The following is a 17163-nucleotide window of genomic DNA, read 5'->3' on the forward strand; positions in this document are numbered from 1 at the left end:
GTGTATTATGGCCTTTGGTGAAGATAATAGATTTAATTATAAACATGGTCCATTTTGTTCATGTTAATCATGGTTTGCATAGTGCTATGAGAGCCCAAGTCAAAGAGAAATAGTAAGATGCTCAATAGAAGAAAAAATACAAAAGCACCCAGTAGCCTGTTGTCATGTTGTTGTCATCATGGAAGAAGCCATGGAAAATTTAATAAAAAACATTTACTGGCATTTTCAGACTCTTCAGTTAGCCGTTCTGTCCAATAGCTAAAACAAGGGGATCTATCCAGGTTGAAATGCATCTGCCTTTTTTTATCATTGTATGCATGCCTTAACAAAACCAGGAGGAAAATTGGAAGAAATAGTAGTTGTCTGCTGTACAAGTCTGGCAAAAATCCAGTGAAACCACACAAAATAGTAGCTAGAAAAGGCAATCATATAACAAATAAACCAGCTGGCTGTAGTTTCTGGACTTAGGGAAGTAATGGTGATCTGTGAGGGAAGGTTTAATACTTTGCTTGAAGTCACTCATGAAATTTATGGTCCAAAAGATCCCCCACAATGCTAAGTCCTTTCTTGCAGCAGAAAAGAAGTTGACTTGAAGCCAGCTGAGAAGAGAGTCACATGCATGTTACCATAGCTATTTGGACCTGGACCAGAGGTCAAAACTGTGGATTACATGTCTGTCACAACGCATCAGGAAATGTTTCAGTTGTTGTCTGCCCAGCTCTGCAAAACCAAGTGTTATCAGAAAGGGTTTATCGTGGCAGAAGAAAGATTTCAAAATGAAATCTGTGTAAAATACTGTGTAAAATACCATCTCGCAGCTCTTTCCATTTGGTTTGCAATGAAATCTGGCAGTGTTTTATCCATGGTGACAGTCACCTTATATTGATATATTCCATATATCAGTCACCATACATTGATATATTCCATATATCAGTTACCTCTATTATATTTTTTAAGAATTTCATTATAATTTAATTTCTAGCTGGGGAATTACTGTCCAATTGAAATCCTATTTAGTATAGCTTAATGTATCCTAAAAGGTGCAATTATCCTGTGTCTCACCTGAAGATTGAGACTTGATCAGTGAGTGAAGAAGATCCAGTGGAATGAGGGGAAGAGTGCACAGTGTGGGACATGGAGTAGATCCAGTCTCCTCTTCTCTCCAAGGCATCTCTCATCCTCTTGGGCAGTCAGAGGGAGAAAGGAAATTTCCTCCTTCCCATCCTCTATCCTCTGATTCAATCTTTTAAACATTTTTTTGTGTGTATTGAGAGCCTTTGCCTCCCTGGAACTGCCCCAGCCTCCTTACATTTAATTGTATTATAGGAGTTTTGTTTTTAGGATGTTGGGGGGGTGTTATTTTGAGTGTCTGTAAGCCAAACTGGCAGACGCATGGCGGTTTATGGGGGTTTTCTCCCTGTTTTCTTCACAATACCAGCCAGGAACTAAGAGAATCTTAAATGTCCAGTAGTTCATAAGATCACTAGTTCACCAAAGTTTGTTCCAGGACTGCTTAAACAACTGAAGGCCAGCTCTCAGAAGTAGAAGAGAGATGGGATTTTGTTAGTGGACCTTTGTGGGGAAAAAAGGACCTTAGACTTTGTAGATTGAGCCCTTGTTTGGTACCCCCTTCCCCGGTCAAATATTCAGTTGAATCTGATGTTGAGGATAATCTGAGTTAATAGTAAGAGTCCAGTAACCTTTGCATTGGGACTGTCAAAATAAACCTAATGCTAACAATGCCATCATGTATTTCATGTAGTGTTTCCTCCAGAACTCATGTTGTTGAGAAGGAGTTAACTTTGTAAATGAGGGTTGGTGTTTCCTGACATCTATAAAAGCAAACCACTATGAAGGTAAGCACGGGGAAGAGTTAGGAGTACAGGTTGTCTTTATTGTCTTTTAACTAGCATGGTCATAAAGGACAAATGTGAGAGAGAAATCAACCAAATTCATTCTCTCCAGTCTCCCCCCACAAAATTCAGATGGATGACCTCTGGTCATTCAAGCATGAACTGAAGCTCATGACATCTCTATTTACATATATTGTTCTGCTTTCTGGCTTACCAAAGTGAAGTTATTCTTCATTACTGTGTGACCTTTAAGATTTGATTTGATATCAGTAATAAGAAGAGAAAAAATTCCAATTCTATTTTTCCGAAGTAGCCTGATGATGTGCTTCCTAATCCAATGGAAAGCCTGTTTTTATCTTCACAATGTATCTTTAAAGATGGAATTCTTTGTTTTGGAAACCTGTCTTCCTGACTACTTTTCTCCTTTGTACCATAGGAAAAAAAACTGTGGAATGGCAGGCTTTAAGGCTAGGGAGAGACATTACACATAAACTGGTTTATATAATCAGAAACGGGTTTAAACCTGTGCAGTAAGGCTGTGTGAAGCTTTGCTCCCTGATTCAATTTGGCTTGATCTGGTGGCCAAATCTCCAAATATGAATGGAATCAAAGGACCTTTTAATCTCTCCGAATCGAATTGAAACCCTCCAAATTATTTTGGAAAGATTCGGCGAGTTGGACATAGACATAGCTTTAAATGTTTTTTCTACTTACCTCAAGGTACTAGGCAACTTGTGAATGCTGTGAAGCTGGGGCAGATGGAGCATCCCACAGGAACATGGGGGGCTCCCCAGTGCACTTGGCAGCAGACCTGGAAGTGGACAGCAATGGGGAGGGACTCCTCCCTAATCAAAGCATCCTTCCAGGGCCTGGCCCTGGGCCACCCCCCACTCCCCCAACTCAGCACTACAGAAGGGAAGGGAGAGCTGCTTCTAGCCTGAGCTACTGCAGGCATGTGCCTGCACTTCTTCAGTCCAGCGTGGATGTCTGTGTGGTTACAAACGGGTTCAGCCTAGCCAGGTTAGACTAACCTGCAAAGATTGAATCAGTCCAGACTCAGGCTTTTTGAATGGCTGTCCCTAGCCAAAGAGCTGGTTCACAAAGTACATAAGCATACTCATACTACTTAAGTTCCATTGAAGATAAAGGCTGAAAACTTGAACGATAAAGGCTGCATTCAGTCTACAGGGCTGGATTCTTCCAGCATAGCTGAACTAACAACTTCTTTATTTGGTAGTGCTAAATTTTAATAAAAAATAACAGCTGTTAAATACATTTTTTTTTTTTTACTCTACCTAATTGCTATTACTATGTGAAGTAGTCGCCTGATAGATCAGTTTGTCTTCAACCCAGGTCACAGATAGCACCTGCCATCCTGAAATCCATTTGCCTCAGGGTGTAGGATGGTTCTTGGTAGGCAAGTTTGGTTTGAAGGCATCTTCTGCAAAAGTTCTGATTTTTTTTTTTTTTAATTTTTTTGTCTTCTCTGACTCTCTGAATGGCACAGGGTCTTTATGAGAGAAGAACAACTAGCCTTATAAGACTTTGTTGAAGAGTGTTAGCCATTGCACTCTGGCGACAGGTAGGGTTCCCCCTGTTTCTGTGCAGTTCCAGTGCACAAGGGATCTGTGTCCGTGGACAAGTTTAAAAGCTGTCAACTGTCACTAGAAGAAGTCTGAACCAAAGGCTTAAGTAAATAAAGTGTTCTCTGTACTCAAAATTACCCCGTTTACTCATGGATAGAGTCAGAAAGTTCCTTGCCCTATAGAGTTTCTGTCAATTTGGAGTTAAGGGTTAATTCCTTATGTAGATGATGTTGTCCTTTTAGGCCATTCGTTCTCTGGGCCCTGAGTTCTTGCCCTCTAGGGTTGCCGGCAATGGGTATCACACACATGTTGTTGTTTGTGTGTTAGGAGAAAGCACTGTGGATTCCAGATAACCCATATTCACACCTACTAGCACCTTAGTCATAGGTAGGGTTATAAAGCATACTGCCCCTTATGAGTGCAAGTAACAAAGTTTGGCCTTCTGAAAGTCAAATGCACAGAATATGTGGAAGCAGAAGAATTTTGGTGGGGAAAACTTTACACTCAAGGTGCTCAGTTTTATGTAAAATGTTTGAGGAAGCTTGGAAAAGTTTTTTCTTGACTATCCCCTCCTCACTGAAGCATGATGGCTAAATCGATACATAAATACTATGTCAGTGAAATGGGTCTTTTTACCTTCTGTGGCCAGGGAGTCAAGCTCTTCAGTCAGAAATACCTTAACACATCAGTCGGGCTAACAGCCAGTAACCTACGCTTTGTTCAGGAAATTCTGTAAGGCTTTGATGTTGTTCACATAGACCTAAGCCCTCAGCCTGGGCACTGACAGCAGCACAACCTCTTTCCAACTGCCGCTCTTGTAGGAAAAGAGGTTGCACCTTCTACCTAGAGCCTGTAAACAGCAAAGAAATTATAAGAACTTCAGCAGGTAGGATTTCCTCTAGCTTTTATGATAAATGATCATAAATGATGTTACTGTAACCAAATACTATTGACCAAATTCTGCTATTCTTCACTCCTGTTTAGTTGTAACTTACTTCATTATTTATCCGAAATGGTAAACTGTATTTCTTTTTCAGGTTTTGGCAGACAAGCAACTGCAAGCCAAACAATTTTTAATTTATTTTTTTTCTTTAGGGGTTGCAGAGGGAAGTGGGTCAGGGACGGTTCAGGTATTTAAAAAGATGGTGACAAATTCCTTTGAGGAAAGGAAGACTCTTTTATTAAACTCACTTTCCCCATCAAAAATACTTCAAATGAAACATTTCCATGAACCCTAATATTTAGTTCAACAACCAAACTGCAAATGAATGGGGCTCGTTTGCATAGGTGGATGGTTCAGATGAAACCTCGTTTCTTGGTCCTTCTTGATACTTCTCTTGCATCACTTCTTTCTCCCAAGTCTTAATTTAGATGTTAGCTGTGTCCTATTTATATTGACTTAAGTTGGAGCTTGCACACAGATAGAATATGAACCCGGGGAAGAGTTAATTTGACTATGTCAACAGTTAAGCTGATTCATGTCAAGATGACATTTCCTTGAGTGTGCTCATGGACTCATTCTCCTTGTTTTGCAGACTGGTTTAATCTCTTGCTTTCCTCTTCTTCTCCAGTCAATAGTCTTTATTCAAGATCCTAATTAGAGCTCCAAATTGCTCTTTTGCAGGTCACAGAACTCAATAATGTGAAAAACATATTACGGCTGCCAAAAAGCACAAAGAAACATGCTGTTGGGATTTATTTTAATGATGACACATCCAAAACCTTTGCTTGTGAATCAGGTGGGTAAAATGGCTTAGTAAATCAAAAAACACAGGAATGTAAATTGTGAAATTATAATCATATAATACCTACACAGATTTTTCTGGGTCTTTATGTAGAACTTGAGGCAGATGAATGGTGCAAAGTGCTGCAGATGGAGTGTCTAGGAACTCGAATTAATGACATTAGCCTTGGAGAACCTGATCTATTGGCATCTGGTGTAGAAAGGGAGCAGAGTGGTATGTACCTAACTATTGGGGGGGGGGGGTTTCCTCTATAGATTATGTTTAAATTTAAGCGTATGACTCAATTGCTTAAATGGTTTGGGCTGTGTACCTAACCAAAAACATACACTGGGCGTACTCCCTTGTGAACAGAAGACTTTTTCTTGTAAATATTCTATTTTTTAATTTCTATTGTTATCAAAAATTGTGTATGGCATTATTTTGGGGCTTTGATTCAGGATTTTAAAAATATTCTAGACTTTGTTTTCAGATAACTTAGGTGTACAATAAGCTCTTTGAGGCAGGAACCATGTTTGTATAATGCCTAACCCACCAGGGTCCTTGTCCATAACAGGGGTTCTTAGTGATGAATGGGGTATAAATAAAAATGTTGTGCATAACTTGATTCAATGCTTTTATTTGCATATGTAAATCGCAACGCACTGCAAGCCCATTTGTGCAAGCAGTTAAATCCATTCACCCAATTTTATTAATTGTCTGCAAAAATCAGAGTTACAGTGGTAGATGGCTTCTGTGTATCCAGATGCCGATGTATATGTAAATGTTTTTGGAAATGTTCCAAAGGAAACATCTCAATTTTGTATTTCCCCAATTAGCATGATGCCCCCGTCTCCCCTTTTGCTGAGCTGTTCGTGTAAGACTTGTGGTTATGGTGCCATGAAGTCCACTGTGGAGCCCAACTGCAGGAAAAGAGAGCATTTGCACTACATGCCATGTGGCATGATAACGGATCTACCAATCATCATTTTGCCCTTTTGAATGACACTTCAATTTCTGGCTGAAATCGTTTTGTTCGGCACTATCTGGTTTTACAATGAAAAGAACAAAACTTGCTGAGACATCTTTGTTCAGTAGAAAATTAGATTTTTAACTGAAAGTTTTTTGTACAGAACTTTTTTGCAGCCTATTTTTCATAATGTAGGAACATAAAAGTGCCTTTCAGCCCTGGCTGCAAGAGCGGGTCAAGAGCCTGTTCATGGTTAATTTTCATTTACGATTAGTTCCTTCTGCTACTTCCATCATCCTGTTTCCAAAATGAAGCTGTATTTGGAACCCATACTCAAGGTGTACTTCAGTAATTCATCTATGTAACTACAAAAGTCAGTTCGGTATTTAATCAGTGATAAAGCTTTAGAGTTATTTTTTTTAAGGTATTGCTTTGCCTTTTTCACTCAAAGAAAACATGAAACTTTTCCCATTATTCTCCTGTATTTTTAAATTAATTTCAGGGTGAGGGTTGGAGAAATCAAAGGTCTGACTAATGTGTTTCAGTGATAGGTTTTATAATAGGTATGGATTTTATTGCATTTTAACTCCAGTTCATCAAGTCATCCTGTTCCTGTTCAAGTCATTGTCAGCTGAAGTGAGTTTTCTCTGAAAAGCTTGCTCATCTCTGGTTCAGTTAGTCTACAAAAGTGGTGCCCAATCTTTCTGCAGGCCAGTGGACTCAATTTGGTACTGGGAGCTTGTGCAGTGGGGGCCCAATCCTGCCATAGGGTTGTGGGGTGGGGAGGGGCACAACCCAACCCTGATCCGTTCACTCGGGGTGGGAAGCAGTTTGGCCCTGTTCTGGATGTGAAAATGGAGGAGGAGGCAGGTCTGATTTGGAAATGAGGCGTGGGGGACAGGCCCAGGGCTGGATCTGGCCATGAGGACCTCCTACTGTTTCCCCAATGGAAAATTTTCCAACCCATGAAGATCCCCACAGGCCAGGTGCCATGGCTTCACAAGCCAGATTTGCCTCTCAGGCTGGAGGATGAGTACCTCTGCATCTTCACCCTAGCTTCTGCCTTTCCACTGTTGCTTCTGATTGGTAACATGTTTGTATGTTCAGTTCAAAAAATAAAAATTCTGGCAGTGAGAAATGCTTGCTCTGACAAGTGGTGAGTGGCTCTGGATAATTACACATCAGTGAGGACTGGATTATTGAGAAAATCCCCTCTGCAGAATTCAGTGCATGTGGAATCTTCAGGAGTCCTTTTAACACACACCGGAGAGCTATTAATACATAGACTTGAACTGCATTTAACCTTGTTTTATGAGATTTTTTTTAATACAACCATCATTATTAAAAAAGAAATTAATTGCCATAGAACACTGACTTGAACAACTCATATGGAGTTTTGCTGTGACCCATGTGTCCCGTCTTTACTTGGACAAGCGAGAGTGAATTTTCCATATAATCCCAAACTGGAGCTAGGTGAAGGGACAGTTTTAGAACTCTTCCTGAGAGGCTGCGGCATACAGGAACCTTGCATACAAAATTTGTGGCCTGTGAAATTCTTGCTGTATTGGTAATAGCCCTGTCACTTCCTAGGCCTAACCAAAAATCACTTCCCTTGCATTCTGTCACACAGTGGGTCAATACAAAGCTTAAATTAGCACCGGGCAGATAACCATGAAACTCCTCTGCACAGTTTCTCTCTGGTCCAATCCTCTAAGCCCCAAGCAGATGAATATTGGCAGTTCAGACTTTGCATGGTCTTTCTGCTGCTGGGAAGATTTTCTTCCTCAGTCCTTTGTTAGGCCCATTTATAGATGTATAAGAAAAGAGGCTGCTGCCCCAAAGAGCTTTATCTCAATGACTTTAAAGGCGGCTAGGTAGATATTAGCATTTGCTTCTACAATTCTGTGAAATAGTGCAGGAATTTAAGTAACTTCCATGAACTGCAATGTGCATTTAAGTTCTATTTAAGAGACTTCACTGTATTGTTGTGTATGTGTATATATATTTCAGTGTGTATGCATATATGTGTGTATAGAGAGAGAGAGAAAGAAGTGTAGTTGAGCAAAGGAAAGGAATCCTTCTATTCTTAGAGTAATTGTTTAAGTAGAAATAAGACTTTATAATTATATAAATAACACAGGTAAATCCTATAATGTCTTAAACATTTAATTTACAGGGATTTTAGACTAACCTTCTGTTTTTCTCCCAGAGAGATTCAATGTGTATTTGATGCCATCCCCTAATTTAGATGTGCATGGGGAATGTACCTTGCAGATAACATATGAGAATATCTGTCTTTGGGACATCCAGAATCCCAGAGTAAAACTCATTTCTTGGCCATTAAGTGCCCTCCGACGCTATGGACGGGACCCATCTTGGTTTACGTTTGAAGCAGGGAGGTGAGTGCATGCTTTGCTATATTGCTGTAATCCATATGTATAAGGAACTGTTCCTGGGTGATATGATACCCACCTCTGACTGAAGTGAATAAGAGTATGGAGGGGACATTCCACCCTATAGGGATGATGCTCATAGTTCAGCCTTTCCATACGTAACTTTAAGGTATGGCTTAAAGAGCAAAAGCCGCTGTCAAATAAGTACAACTGTGCATGTGGGAAGATGATGTGGGGAGAATAGGAGTACACAGTACAAGAGTTTTTGGTTTTGAGGAGACCTCTGGAGGCTCACTGTTTTTGCATATTCTTCTTTTTGCCATGCATTATTTTTTTCAAAAATGCTCCACATGAGCCTTGGGAATTAAATGTGTAAAGAAAAACATGTTCTTGCAGTAACTTGTTGAACCAAAGATTGGGCCTTGGGCATAATGAAGAATATAGCCAGGTACAGACCTTAAACTTTTACTGGTATAAGTGATCAGCAGGGACCCTGGTTTTCTCTGATTTAAAACCCCCCAAATCAGTGTTGTTTTCCTGCAATTAAAATGAAATGACACATACACATACACATATCAGTTGAACACAATGTTTTATTGATATATTTACAGTTTTAAAGCAATTTGTGAACCTACCACAGCCTCAATCATTATAATAAAATTAATTGTAATAAAATTTATTGTGTGTGTGTGTGCATTAGGGCTGTGCAAAATTTCACCAGCCATTTCATTTCAACAGTGTTTTGACCAATTTTGGGGTTGAAACAGCAAAATTGAAACAAAACAAAGGCCCTCAAAATAGCCTCAAAACAAAATGAGGCTGGTCAAAATGTTTTGAAAGTCATTGAAACATTTTGACCATAGGCTGGGGATGGGAAGTCAGTGACTTCCCATCCCCAGCACAAGATCTGGTAGGGGGTGGAAGCAGCCCAGCTGGGCTGCTTTCCTGTTCCCCATGCTAGATCATACCAGGGCTGGGAGGAAGCCCAGCTAGGCTGCTTCCCATCTAGTGCAGGGGATGGGAAAACAGCCCAGCTGGGCTATCTGCCACCCCGGCATGATCTAGCTCTGGGGACAGGAAGTCAGCCCAGCTGTTCTGACTTCCCATCCCCAGTGAAACTTGAAAAAGTGTCGAAACAGCCTTTCTGTTTCAATGGAACAGCTGTTTCGACTCAAGATGAAATTCGAGACAAAACACTGTTCCGTCGAACCATCAAAACTCATGGTGAAATGGAACTGTACCACTTCGCACAGCCGTAATATAGATAGATATATAGATAGATAGTCATTTGAGTTTTTTTTTAATCATGAAAAATCAGAGCTCTCCCTACCCCTTCACTCACCAGGACATGGGTTCAGCTGTAGCTGCCCCACTTTGCTGTGCTGAGCAGCCCCGATGTGCTGATACCCTTCCCCTGCCCATGCTGTAATTCCTCATTCCCAGCCCACTGCCCCCAGCCCTGCTGGTGCTGCTTACTCCTGAACCACTGCCCCCAGCCCCCCTAGTGCATGGGGAATGGGGTGGGACTGTAGGGAAGGGGACATGTGGTCACAGGCAACATGTTGGGCAGCGGGGTGGGCACATGCCTCCCCAGATTTCTGCACCTACAGCAGGGTGTGGGGTGTGGGGCTGCAGCCTGGATGGACCAGCTCACAGAAGAAGCCACCTCTTCAGGCCAGCAGGTGGGACCCAGTGTGAGAGACAGCACCACACTGCCATGGCTACCAATGTGAGACATTGCAGCACTGGTGGTGCAGTGTTGTGCCCTTCACTGCTGCTAGACAGGCAGGCAACATCACTTTGGGAGCTATAGCAGTACAGTGCTCCCTCCTATGCTGGGTCCCATCCACTGGGCCATGGAGGCATCTCCTGCCCAGAGCTGGTCAGGCCTCATGCCTCACTGTGGGCACAGGGGTCTGAGGGGGGTGGCACATCCCCCTCCTCCCATGCATTACTTGTTCCTCCCAGGCATTTCCTGTACCCTCCCACCACATTGCCTATGCCCACTCCATACTTACAAAGACTTACCTCAAGGGAGCTGCGGGAGTTGTTCTCCACCACACTACCTGTTTGCTATGGATGTGTGTGTGCATGCACATGAATGTGGTGCCCCCTGTGTCCCTCCTCCCCCCTTTCCCAGCCCCAAGAATCGCCTTGCAGGCTGGAGCTCTGCCAGCCTGCAAGGGCAAACCCTCAGTTTCCCAGGTTAAAGGAGAAAAGCCACATTTTTCTCTCTTAAAGGAAAAAAAAATCTGTGTTTTGCTGTGTTTCTCTGTAGCAAACAGAAACCCAGATCCCTGGTGATCAGAAACTGGTTTATACCTCTAAAAGAACAGAATTTGGTGTGCACAGACTGGTTTAGAAATGCCAGAACCCCATCTAAGATTTTACTCTCACACCCAAGGGTGAACATGTGTTCTGTTCACTAATGATCTCAACTACACTGCTTACAGAAGAATACGTAACTTTGATCGATTCTGCCTCAAGCTTTTTGACTGTCATACCTAGCTCGTAGGTGACTGGTGGGGGTGCACGGAGGTGCACATGCCCTCCTCCTCCCCCCCCCCTCGATTCAGGTGGCATCAGTCACTCATGACCTAGCTCATGAGTTTAAAGCAGTTCTTTCTCATTACAATGTGTAACTTAAAATTCAGATCCTTTGAATGTCAGGTCATTCCCTACAGCAAATTAAATAATGCAAAATGAAGTATATAATCCACTTGCTATCTTTGTGATTAATCCAGTGGCACTTCCTTGTGCTTTTGAGGTACAGTTCTTAATTACATCAAGTCAAGTCCTAATAAGGCTATGCTTGTAGACTTTTCATGCGATTGAAATGCTCAATGCTTTATAAGCGACACTTGGATATGATATAAGTAAGAGAAGTTATAGAGCTGAGAGGGAAGTAGCAGAGTAAACCATAGGAACTAGAAAGGGAAAAGCATCATTTCCATCTCCCCTATTAGGTTAGAATAGTCCCCGGATAAGCAGGAGCAGGACAATTTGTTGTTTAATTGATAGTATATTTCTTAGCCACAAAGACACAAGTAGGAGTCCTTAGCAAGTAAAATAGGGACATGGACAAGTATTTCACTGAAGGCAAAACTATGGTCTCAAAACTAAAAAGTTCTTTCAATTTAGAGAGTTGAATGACTGAGTCAAGATCCATTTCACCCTAAACTGTTGACATTTGGGTTGAAACTGATTTTAGTTCTTATTGGAACCTTTTTTTCTGTTAAGATGGATATTTCACAGTAGACCTGAAAGAGGAAAAATCTGAGGAGAAATTGTATGATAGTTTTATGTGGGTCCTAGAGGAAGTTTTGTGCCCTCTAATGCTGCATAAAATCAATATAAGACTAATTACTTTTTCAGTACTCTTGTAAATTGGTCTCCTCCGTTTAATAAAATTCACATCTATGTGTTTTTAATGAGTGCATGTGAAAGTAGCATTTCTTCCCTTACTAGCACTTCTGATAGCAGGCAGAATATAAGGCTACCTCTGAGAGAGGCTTCCTGGTTTCTGCCCTCATCTGCACTAAATCTAAAAAGAAAAATAATAATTTTAATTCATCTCAGTCATATAGGATCTAGACAAGGGTCTAAGTTTCAATTTGGATCCAGATCTGAATTTACATTATTTTCAAAGCTTAGGAATTGTCCCCTCGAGTCAGCCTGAGCTTTCCTGCACCAAAACATACTAAGACACACTAGAAATGATAGGTCTGAATTGGCATTTAAAAGGAACATCAGGTTCAAGTGAAGCCCGTGTCATAGTATAGGAATCGTTTTATATTACCAGTGTATCATACAGAGTCAGGGCTGAAATGCATCAAGGAGCTATTTCTACCATCCTAAACTTGAGTAGCTGCTAGTGTGTTAGTAAGTGCTGGCATCACAGATGAGGGTTTCAGAGTTGGGTGCTTATGTGGTTGATAATGAGCAACTGTTTCACATGCTGGTGGGTTTATATACTTTTATGAAGGTTTATGGAAATCTGGGTGCTGCATTCCAAGCAACCATTTGTTATATTTATTACCCTTCATTTTGATACCACTTTTAATATAGCACTGACAAAAGATATACTTTATCCATCGTCCTAAGTGAAAATCTCCTTTCTGTTCTCACTTTGGCAGGATGTGTGACACAGGAGAAGGACTATTCATCTTTCAGACAAGAGATGGGGAGGCAATCTATCAGAAGGTTCACTCGGCTGCTTTAGCCATAGCAGAACAACATGAGCGCTTACTACAGAGCTTGAAAAATTCAATGGTACGGCTGCTAGTTGTGCTTGTCAGTAGGCGCTTGACATTAATGAGTAATACAGTTCAGAGACCTTCTTGAGCCTGATCTTAACTTTTGATTTACAGGCAGTAAACAGGCTGAGTGCATGATGATTTTCTTCTCATTAGTTAACGCATTCAGTTTTGAATTTAGCACTTAAGGCTATTACAGCAGTCTGTAATGATTGCTTTACAGGTAGCTGAAAAGAGAGTAGAACTATTTCTGCATTATATGCCTTGATTGCTTTATTTGTAAAGCCATCAATAAGTGTAAATTAGTACAGGAATGAGGGTCAGATCCTGTCGGCACATGTTTTCTCATTAGAGTTTCCCTTAATTAATCAGCCTCACAAGTAGTTTATTTGGAAGTGTTTCTCATGAATTTAATTGCAAAATGTTGTCTCTCTCACTCTTGGTTTCTATATATTAATTGATGTCTATACTTCAGGAATAAATTAGAAAGTGTCATGCTTCAAACTGAAGTGTTTGTTACAGAGAAACAAATACTGGTCTAGAGTCTTATATGATCTCTCTCTCTCTCTCTCCCCTCCCTTGTCCATCCCTTCAGGGCTGTTTTGGGTGTGGGTGTGCACATGCATGCCTTAAAGAGCTATTTTCTGATGTTCAAAAAGCTAAAAGGAATTGGGAATATAGAGGTATTGAAGTTAGCTTGATGGATTGGCAAAAGGGTGGGTAGGTCATTGGCCTAATCTAGACTGGGAATCTGTTTCTAAGAGTGTTTTGTCTGTTTAAGATAGCCATTCTAGTGTCCCAGTCCTTAACGTCGTTGTCCTCACTACACCTTTGGGAAACAGGGAAGTACATACCACATTTTCTTGTAGGGGAAACTGAAATACCAAAAAACTAATTCTCTTCCCCAATGTTTTATACAAAGAGCCTGCACCTGGGCACGGCTTTTAAGCCTGGTCTCCTGAATCCTGGGCTAGGCCTGAAGCAATAACCAGTTTTTCCAAATGTGTAAAATCCTCCTCATCATCGGCAATATGCCTTATTGTGCCTTAGTCATTATGTATGGTAGTCTTTCTTTAAATATGGTTAAGCTGTGTACCTCCTTAGGCACCATGATTTACTTTTCAGTTTCGGTTTCTGTTGAGAACGATAAAAAGTTACCAGCCATGCAAGCTGCGGAGCTACGTGATGTAACAGTATAGAATAATCCCACCACAACAGAAATACTTCCTTGTTCCATGCAGGTAGTGACTGGTTCATATACCCTGAAGCATGAAAGATTATACCCCTTATAAATAATCATTCTTGCAGTGTAAACTGGGACGTGGTTATCAGCCATATGCAATGTCTAATCCTTTTTAGAACTGTATTAAGCTGTTGGTCTAAGGGATACATTTATCAGTATGTTAGAGGTGGATGAACTGATTGGGACAAATGGAAAATGCCCTTTCTCTGAATTTAATTTAAAGAGCACAAGGGCATTGTTGCAACTTTAAAAAAACTGAACTAATATTTCCCCACTTCCTTTCCTCCAAAAGCTACTTCTTTTCCTTCTTGTAGTGTTCCTGGATTTGGGCCAGGAATGGGAAGCAGAATCCATTAGTCTTAGAAGTCACTATTAAGGTATTGAATGGGCAGGTTGATGTCTGTGGCAGGGGTTGGCAACGTTTTGGGTCAGAGTGCCAAAAACACCCACAACCTCAATTTGTAAGATGTTGGCAAGCCACGGATGGACAGTAGGAGAGCTGTGAGGGGCCGGATCGTTGTTGTGGCAGTGCAGCCCTGGCCCCTTCCCTCAGCCTCTTTTTGTAAGTCATGTGCCCTAGTCCACTCACCATTTTTGTTGCTTTCTGCTGGACTGTCCACCTTTTGAACATCCTTGCTGTAGTGCAGGCCCCAAAATGGCCAGAGGACTCCAGATGTGACCTCACCAGTGCAGAATAGAGGGATATAACCACTTCCCTCAATCTGTCGGCAGTACTCCTACTAATGCAGCCCAATGTGCCATTAACTTTCTTCACAACAAGGGCATGCTGTTTGCTCTTATAGAGCTTATTGTCCCCTGCAACCCCCAGGTTCTTTTCTTCAGAGCTGCTGCTTAGCCAGCTGGTCCCAAGTGTGTAGTGGTACAAGGGATTCTTCTATCTTAAGTTGAGGACGTTGCACTTGTCCGTGTTGAACCTCATGAGACTTCCTGTAGTTCAATCCTCTGATTTGTCTTGGTCACTCTCAATGTGAGCCCTACCCTCTGCTTGATAGTGGCTGCCAACTAGTTGGAGAGCCATTGATCATTATCTGCTGAGCCTGATGCTCCAGCCAGTTTTCTATCCACCTTACAGTCCATTCCTCCAATCCATACTTTCTTCACTTGCTTGCAAGAATGCTGTGGGAGACCTTATCAAAAGCTCATCTAAAGCCAAGGTATACCGCTTTCCCTGCATCCACAGAGCCAGTCATCTCATCACGGAAGGCAGTCAGGTTGGTCAGGCATGATTTGTCCTTGGTGAATCCATGCTGACTGTTCCTGATCACTTTCTTCTCCTCCAAGTGCTTAGAATTGGATTCCTTGAGGGCCTGCTTCATGATTTTTCCAGGGACTGAAGTGGGGCTGATTGGTCTGTAGTCCCCTAGATTTTCCTCCTTCCCTTTCTTAAAGATTGACAATATATTTACTCTTTTCCAATCGTCCATGACCTCTCACAATCACCATGAATTTTCGATGATAATAGCCAGAGTTGCAGTCACAGCCAACTCCCTCAGTACCCTCAGATGCGTTGCATCTGGCCCCATAGACTTGCACATGTTCAGCTTTTCTAAATCGTCCCTAACCCGGTCTTTCACCACTGAGAGTTGCTCACCTTCTTCCCAAACTGTGCTGCCCAGCGCAGCAGTCTGGGAGCTGACCTTGCATATACCTTGCTGTGCTGCATTCATTCATTCCTCCTTTTCATTTTTAAACTCCCAGCTATTAGAAAGGTAATAAACACATTTTTCAAAGACTATGAAAGATTATCCAGCTGTCATAATAAGTGAGCAGCAGAATTATAGGAGCCGACTGTTGCCATTTATGTCAGGTTCAGTCCTGGTAGGTTAGGAAGGAACCTCATTACTTTTTATGATGAAATGTCAAGACATTATCAGAGTGAACCTCCTTACTCCTGTCAGAAGAAAACTGGCATTGTTTGGAAGTATTCTATTAGCTAGTTCACAGGGCAGCCTGGATACTCTGACTGTTTGGGGGGGTTATTTTTTCCTGGAACAACTTCAGTTGGATAATTGATGAGAAGTCGCTAATGATGTCCATTTCTGTGTGCACTTGTTATACTACAGGTGGAAATGGTATTTCCCATCAACTAGACTAGAACAAAAGACTTTCCTGATTTAATGCTAGCAGAATAGGTGGGGAATTCAAGTAAAAAGCTAACAAAGTATAACAAACAAAAGCTCACCAACAATTTAAGAGGGCCATTGAAATATTACAGGGACATGGTGCCAGAGCAGTTGGTCTTGCTACAGATCCGGAGATACGGATTTGAGCCTGTTTCCAGATTCTTGACTGCATTGACCCAGTTGTAGCAGGGTACCTGGTCATTCATGGTGGAGAGTTGCCCCTCCCTCTCTTGCCCAACAGGCCACCTAGGTTTGAGTGGGATATTGACATTTCTAATGAATATATTATACCTATCCGAAATTGCCAACATAAATACAATTATTGTTTCCTGTTCTACAGCATTTGCATTTCTATTGCATTTCATTTGCTAACTGCTACTTAACTGAGCAATTACAATCTTAAGCAGTTTGTATTGATTACATGAATCTGCTTCATCAAGGGAAAAAAGCCCTAATGAATACTGAGAGTGCAATCATCTCAATGTAATAATCTCAGGACTAAGATCTACCTTATGCATATGCAGGTACTTTATAATCAGTGTGTTTCATAAATCTTTGAAATGTATATTCACCCCAACTGAGTAAATAGACTGAAGCCTATAAACAAATCTTTGACTAAAATGTCGTCTTTTCCATCTGCCCAAGAAAGCATCTGAAATGTGAATTTGTGAGGGTTTGAGTTGTAGGGGGTTTCTGTCCGTTTGGTTTGTTTAAAGGGGATGGCTTGAGTCCAGGCCTTAGTGTTAGCTGAGTTGTTAAAGGAGTGAATATGTCCTCACATCATCTATTCCCACCCTAAAAACCCAGAACTGCTGCTAATTGGTGCATCCTCAGGACTAGGTTACATTCTCATAACTGTCACTTGGGCATGCTCCTAATGGTACCCCAGGAAATTTGGAGGTATCCACCTGAAGCAGCTTCACACGTCTTTTATGCTACTGAAATGCTAGAAGAGACTATGGTAAGAACCATAATATGGCCCTTTATCTGTTTTCAC

The 17163-nt window shown here is 41.4% G+C and overlaps 1 protein-coding gene across 1 annotated transcript in view; it reads left to right on the forward strand.

Annotated features, from left to right (window-relative positions):
* DOK5 (docking protein 5) overlaps nt 1–17163 on the forward strand; it is a 75817-nt gene that overhangs the window by 46966 nt on the left and 11688 nt on the right. Inside the window, exons 3-6 of the mRNA XM_019548159.1 lie at nt 5064–5178; nt 5278–5397; nt 8340–8529; nt 12660–12795. Coding sequence (XP_019403704.1) covers nt 5064–5178; nt 5278–5397; nt 8340–8529; nt 12660–12795 — 561 coding nt within the window. The remainder of the gene's footprint in view (nt 1–5063; nt 5179–5277; nt 5398–8339; nt 8530–12659; nt 12796–17163) is intronic.

Source organism: Crocodylus porosus, unplaced genomic scaffold (assembly GCF_001723895.1).
Source record: "Crocodylus porosus isolate Cpor-Errol unplaced genomic scaffold, CroPor_comp1, whole genome shotgun sequence".
Classification (NCBI taxonomy): Eukaryota; Metazoa; Chordata; order Crocodylia; family Crocodylidae; genus Crocodylus; species Crocodylus porosus.